A 7,441-nucleotide genomic window follows, 5' to 3' on the forward strand; every position below is an offset into this window, starting at 1 on the left:
TAGAGTAACACTTTTGTTTTTCTTTTTACTAGGCTTGACTTAAGATATTTTCTTAGGCCATAAAAACACTTATTGGCCATCGTGATTCTCGTGTGTATTTCTTGCGTAGTGTCATTTTTGTTGTTAATCTTAGACCCCAAATACGTGAAGCTATTAACGGCTTCAAATTTGTATGCTCCAATTTCAAACTGTGTTTCTTTATAGCCAGCTTTTGTGCAGGGCATATATTTAGTTTTATTTTCATTGATTCTTAATCCCATCTTAATGGCTTCCTTCTCCAGACATAAAAAGGATTGTGCCGGTGCTGTCTGCGTTCTAGCGATAATATCTAAATCATCAGCAAAAGCCAATATTTGAACTTATTTGAAGATATTTCCTCGGGTGTTGATGTTTGAGTCCCTTACTATTTTTTCTAATGCTAGATTAAAGAGGAGACATGCCAAGGCATCTCCCTGTCGTACACCATTTTAAATTTCTATTGGATGGGAAAGACTATTCTGTATCTTGACCATGATTTTGGTTTCGCTTAGTGTCAAGCTAATCAACTTCACTAGTTTCTCCGGTATATTAAATTCTCTTAGGGCTGATATTAGAGTTTTTCGGCCAACACTATCGTAGGCTGTTTTAAAATCAATAAACAGATGATGCGTGTCAATACCAAATTCTATTGTCTTCTCCAAAATTTGTCGGATGTTGAAAATTTGCTCTAAGGTGGATCGCCCCTTCCTGAATCCGCCTGATAGTCTCCAACTATATTCTCGACAAGTGGGGAGAGTCTTTTGAAAAGGATGTTAGAAAATACTTTATAACTTGTACAGAGCAAGCTAATTCCTCTGTAGTTTGAGCAATCCAGTATATCTCCTTTCTTATGTATCATACAGGTCATGCTGGTTTTCCACTCTTCAGGGATTAATTTTTGCTCCCATATAGCTCGTACAAGATCATATATTTTCTTCGTGACACTTGTTCTCCCATTTTTTAGAAATTCTGATGGGATTTCATCGGGGCCTGGTGCTTTACTGTCCATTAGCTTTTTTATTCCGTCATCGACTTCTTCTAATGTTGGTGGTTCTACAATATGTTGGCCATAAATTTCAATGTCTTCTGTAGCTGGTTCATGTTCATCGCTAACTCCATTCAGTAGTTCATAAAAATGTTCATTCCATCTCTCCAATACTTGCATTTTGTTAGTCAAGATTGCTCCATTCTTGTCACGACATGAGGTAGTTCTGGGTTTAAATTCCTTTCGTCCTAGGTTTATTTCCCGAAAGAAAGCTCTGCTTTCATTAGATCCCCGTAAATGTTCAACATTTTTTAAAAGATCCTCGAGAAATGCCTTCTTCTTTGTTTTATGAATTCTCTTCTCCTCCCTTCTTGCCTCTTTGTATTTGATCTTAGCATTTCTAGAATGTCTCTTATTCAGCATCTTTTTAAATGCTTCATTCTTTTTATCTGTTATCATGTAGCATTTACTATCAAACCAATCTTTCCTTTTAGTTTTCTTAGCTTTTCCAACAACCTCGTTACCAGTCTTAACTATTGTTTCCTTCAAAGAGTTCCATTTATCGTTTATGCTACCTTTCTCCCTATGGTTATCCTTAGATTCTTCAAGGTTACAGTTAATTTGATTCTGGAATTTGAGCTTAATTGCCTCATCTTTTACTTGTTTACAGTCACACTTTTCCAAAAAATTTCCACGAATCTTTGGTATGTTGGAGATTCTAGCTCGTAGTTTTGCTATTATTAAGAAGTGGTCTGAATCTAAGTTGGTACCTCGGTAGCTCTTACGTCCTCAATATCCGATTTATAACTGGAATCAATCAAAAAATGCTCGACTTGATTAAATGTGATCCCATCAGGAGATCGCCAGATCATTTTATGTATCCTCTTATGCTGGAACATCGTGCGTGGTATGATCATATTATAATCTGCAGCAAAGTCAATAAGTCGCTTTCCATTGTCGCTTGAAATGTCATGGAGACTAAATTTGCCAATTATTGATCTAAATTCCTTTTCCTTGCAAATTTTTGCATTTGCATCCCCTAGTAGCACATCCTTTTTAGGGCAGGATGCATATAAAACATGCAGTTCTTCATAAAAGATCTCCTTTTCAACTCTGTCCCGGTCTTCAGTTGGAGCATGAAAAGTAATGAAACTGTAGTTAAAAAAAGCTCCCTTAATAAAAATTTTACATAGTCTGAATGATTTGATGACATAATGACATAATAATTTGATGACAGGATAAAACCTGTTCCAAATATGTATTTTTCTTATCACAACTATAGATAACTGTGTGATTTTTCGTTTCAATTATTCCATTTCCAGTTCATCTGACTTCTTAGATGGCCATTATATCGATTTGATAGTTTTCAACTTGATCAAACAGCAATGTAGTCCTTTATTCCTGTACAAAGAGCGTATGTTCCATGATCCTACTCTCAGTTCCTTTAATCCTTTTCCAGTTCGTCTCCGAGAAGTTTGTCCGGGTATATTAGCTTTTTGAGAACTCGCAATAATTGTTTTCTTACAGGGTGAGTTTGTTAGCCTCACGCCTAACCCCCAACCTGGAGGACCAGGGTGTTCCTCTTTGTCTGGTGTCTCCCCTCCGACCAGTCCGGCTTGGGTGACCCTGCCAGGAGCCGAAGCTCCCGCCGGCATAGCTCTCGGGATCGACAACACACACAAACCACAACACCACGTTAAGGTGGCAACACCATCGTGTGGATCCCCTTATCTACCAATTGTTTAAATGATCGAATTTTCACGTACTGAAATCCAATCCTAACCCTTCCTCGCCGAGTGTCACAAATACTTGCCAGCAGCAATATATTAATCAAGGTAAAAAGAGAAAACTGGTAACCAAACTAATTCTTTAGCAGTTTATTTGTTAACGAGGTTTTAATAGCTTGATTTATTTAATTCACCACTCAGTTCAAGGTAAAAATTACATAGTTACACTTCGAACTAGCATTGATTACCAAAATCAGTCTGTTGAATTGGCAATGCCCACATTTAAGCTACTGCTTTTTTTTCCATCCTGATTTTGATTTTGTACCAATACTTTCATGAATTGTCTGTCCCGAAGGGGTTAATGGTTCAATGATGAGTAGACCATTTAAAGCTCTTTCTCTCTCTCTCCATGTATATATATATATATATATATATATATATATATATATATATATATATATATATATATATATATATATATATATATATATATATATATATATATATATATATATATATATATATATATATATATATATATATATATATAACATTATAGTTATTTTTGAATGAAATGTTTAAATAAGCTTTTCAGGTACAGAAAGCGGCGATTAATTATAAATGAAAGAGAGTGTTTTTGTACCACCCTACGCCAAAATATATAACAATAAACACTTGACGTGTAACAATTATTTTGACTTATATATGCAATATTATTACTAAATTTCCTAAACCTAGCTTAATTATTTATAGAGTTATGTACTGTACTTAATTCTACAAAAAACTAATTTTTTCCCTAATGTTTTCTTACTGCAAAAAATTATTCAAGAAAATTAATAAAGAAAGTTTTCAAATTACTTTTCATTGTTAACAAATATGTAATTTGGAAATTCGTTAATTAGTAAAAGAATTCGTTAAAAATTCTAAACATTTAAAGCAATCCTTTCAAACTGCTAATCGTGGGAAGCGATTAGCAGTACGATTTTTGTCAGAATTTTGTTCGGAATCGTATTTTGCAACATTTGAAAAGAAGCTAATTTGGGTACCTTGAAAATTCAAAAAGTTTTTAGCAATTTTTCAAGTACTTTTCGTAAATATGGGAAGAAAGCTGGGGATAGTATGGGGTTTTACACAAATAAAAAAGTTTGTATTATTAACTAAGATTTATTTAAAATGACTTCGACATTATATAGGACCACCCCAACAAAAACTATACTATACTATACTACACTATACTATACTATACTACACTATACTATACTATACTACACTATACTAAATACTATACTATACTATACTATACTAAATACTATACTATACTATATACTAAACTATACTATACTATACTAAATACTATACTATACTATACTAAATTTTGTTGCCCGGACCATTATTGTAGGTTATCATAATTTTTAATTAAATTTTTTTATGTAATACTAAATAAAATTTATGGAAATCACCTTATCTGTCCGATCTTTATTAAAAAAAGTACAAAAGCTACTTAGATTACAATTTTTTAAGAATTTCTCTGTTTAAATTTTTTTTTTTATAAATGGAAAATTATTCTAAATTTGTTTAAAAATGTAATGAATATTTCTGCAGTCATGGTGAGAAAACGCAAGGCTACAAAATAGTTTTTTCTTCATAAAAATGCCTATATACCCATAAGTATTTAAGCTAGTCCTAGAAAATTTGGAGCAATTATAACATATTATAACGAGAATGATTTATACAACATACAAACGTGTTGGTAATTTTTTTATTACGGGGCGTTAACAAATGCCTTTTTGTTCGAAATATATTGCCGATCCCTGAAACATCTAAGAACTTTAAGCTTCATTGATATATATATATATATATATATATATATATATATATATATATATATATATATATATATATATATATATATATATATATATATATATATATATATAAGAATTGCAAAATAGAAAGAAGCGATGAAATAAAATAAGATGGTATTTTAGTTGTTTATCCCATGGAAAATATGTTTTCTGTACCTATTGTTACAATATCAATGTTAAATATTTTAGTGGTGGAATATTACATAAGGTTAAATTTACCAGGGGTGTAGTTAAATATTGGTATACAAGTACTTATTTTTGTCACTCTGTGCAAAGCCTTTATAAAATATACTGTTTGTCCATTAATTAACCACTTTGCAATGTATCTGAAATTTTGTATTTGCGATTTTACAATGACAATGTATACTGAATCCACTAAATTTGAAACACACTCTATAATTAACTTCGACCAATTTGTAACTGGTTATCGTGTCATGAACACATAGCTGTTATTATTTTTTTAACTGACTTCTAAAATATCTTTTTTATTTTTATGACTCGCATAAATAAAATCACTGGAAAAAATTACGGAGTGGTTTAAAAATCTCACCAAAAAAATCTCACCTTGCGCATCAGCTGCAAGTAAATAGAACTCATGAAATCAGTTCAAAATGTAGAGAAATCCTTTACAAATTGCAGAACAATGAAAAAAGAATAATAATAAAAATAAGAAGAAAAATCTGGAAAAGATTCCAAAAAAAGGGAAGAAGATTAAGGAAAATTAAAGCCAAAACATGGAAAAGACAAGAAGAAAGATTATTAAAATAAAATATTTATATGCAATATCTAAAAAAATATTTAAAAACTATATATATATCCAAAAAAGCCATAAAACAAAATAAAATAATTAAAATATCAAATCTTTCCATCTGCTCACGCGACTATATCCGCAAAAAAGAGTGCTTTCTAATATTGCATCAATATAGTCCAAAGGCAAAATATATGAATACCATAGTGTGAAAGCACTCAAAAAAATTTTACAAAAAATTTGCAACAATTAAAATAGAACATATTAGGTAAAAATATCAAGTAAAAACAGAAAATAAAATATGAAGAAAAAACAGAATAAAATATAAAAATTCGTAACAAGATTGCCAGATTACAATATATATATATATATATATATATATATATATATATATATATATATATCATAATAAAAACAAAGAGAAAAACGAAGAAAATTAATAAGTTTTATTAACTGCGCATAAGCTGCAAGTATATAGAACTCATAAAATGAGCTAAAATATTGAAAAAATATGGAAAATAATAAAAAATAATGTAATGACATGAGAAGAAAATTATTAAAAATAATTTCTCAAAAGTATTGAATAAAGTATAAAATATATACGAAAAAACAAACAAATATATCAAGCAAAAAACAGAAAATAAAATGTAAAGAGATTAGAGAACGGTACGCGAAAGATGTAGATAAAGATGTAGAAAGATCCTCACTGTGTAGATTTCCTTTCGCGTACTGTTCTCTAATCTCTTTACATTTTATTTTCTGTTTTTTGCTCGATATATTTGTTTGTTTTTTCGTATATATTTTTTACTTAAAGTATTCTAATTTCGTTTCAATTTTTTTAATGCTCCTCACACTATTGTATTGGTATATTTTGCTTTGGCTATATTAATACAATATTAGAAAGCACTCATTTTTGCGGATATAATCGTGTGGGATGATAAAGAGATTATATCTCTTCTTTGTTTCGTTTTCCGGATTTTTAATTTCCTTTTTTTTCTTTTTTTTCTTTTCGATATTAAAAATTATACTTTTTTAAATATTTTTGAAAAATAATTTTTAATAATTTTCTTCTCTTGTCATTATTTTTTATTATTTTCCTTATTTTCTCAATATTTTAGCTTTTTTTATGAGTTCTATATACTTGCAGCTTAAGCGCAGTTAATAGAACTTATTAATTTTCTTCGTTTTTCTCTTTGTTTTTATTGTGCTATATATATATATATATATATATATATTTAAAACCAATTAACATGAAATTAATAAAAATTTCTGGTTCCTAAATGTGTAATATTGTATAATCAATAAAATTCATTTACTGCAGAACAAATTTAAAATTTCATAATTTAAAGCAAAAGTCTTATTTTAACGTTAATTCTACAATATTTACCATACAATGTCAAATGTCCGATCCTCCACAAGTATAATTTCAGGTTTTTGGGTCTACAATGTTCATGGTAGGGTTACAGAAACTGAAAGAAGATCTTTCCTGATTTTTAAAAAATTCAATAATTAAACAATCTGAATATATTACTACAGATTAATGTATTATGTAACATTTTTAACTGACAACATATCTTTGATGTTTATCATTGAAATTAATTATTCAAATAGCATAACGTTTCAATAAATTAAACAAATCAGAATTTTTTAAACCCATATTAAATAATTTTTTTCAATAAGTGCACTCAATTATACCAATATCACCTTAATATCCATAAGCCATTAATATTCTATCATATCTAAATATCCATTTGCTTTCTTTTCTTCATTCACCGAGTTTGAAGAATGGGTATTCAGATAGTTGTTGTATATTTTATGAGACAAAGCAGAGCACAGCTGAATTGATTTTCCAAATAAATGAGCTATACTTTGAACTTTGAAATAACTGCGCCTTTTCTCCTTACACGTGCTATTCCAAAATCTCAAAAAAAGTAAAGGACAGATATGAGCAAAAAATAACAGCTTTAATAAGAAAAGAGAAGTAACTGGAGAAATTACAATTGTGACACATAGCCGAAAATGACGTTATTTCTTTAAAAGTAAGCTTTTAATAGCTTTCCTTTAACTCCTTTTTTCCTACATCATAAATACCATTAAT

The 7,441-nt window shown here is 29.4% G+C and overlaps 1 protein-coding gene across 1 annotated transcript; it reads right to left on the bottom strand.

Moving 5' to 3' along the window:
• Positions 1–706: 706 nt before the first annotated feature.
• LOC139426101 (uncharacterized) lies at positions 707–2,658 on the bottom strand. The gene is made up of 3 exons (XM_087168758.1): positions 2,411–2,658; positions 1,789–2,155; positions 707–1,630 (listed from the first exon to the last, which is right to left on the bottom strand). Exons 1-3 carry the CDS (start codon positions 2,656–2,658, stop codon positions 707–709), a joined length of 1,539 nt encoding a protein of 512 aa, XP_087024884.1.
• Between the last annotated feature and the right edge of the window lie 4,783 nt (positions 2,659–7,441).

Source organism: Parasteatoda tepidariorum, chromosome 7 (genome assembly GCF_982258835.1).
Source record: "Parasteatoda tepidariorum strain Cologne lab strain chromosome 7, Ptep-v5.0, whole genome shotgun sequence".
Lineage (NCBI taxonomy): Eukaryota > Metazoa > Arthropoda > Arachnida > Araneae > Theridiidae > Parasteatoda > Parasteatoda tepidariorum.

What these genes read in the sequence shown, in the direction of transcription:
- LOC139426101 (XM_087168758.1), bottom strand. Translation starts at nt 2,658, where the DNA reads ATGCCGGCGGGAGCTTCGGCTCCTGGCAGGGTCACCCAAGCCGGACTG. An exon ending in TCATGGAACATACGCTCTTT is followed by an intron (nt 2,156 to 2,410) that starts GTACAGGAATAA and finishes TTTTAACTACAG; the next exon opens with TTTCATTACTTTTCATGCTC. An exon ending in ATAAATCGGATATTGAGGAC is followed by an intron (nt 1,631 to 1,788) that starts GTAAGAGCTACC and finishes CTCAAATTCCAG; the next exon opens with AATCAAATTAACTGTAACCT.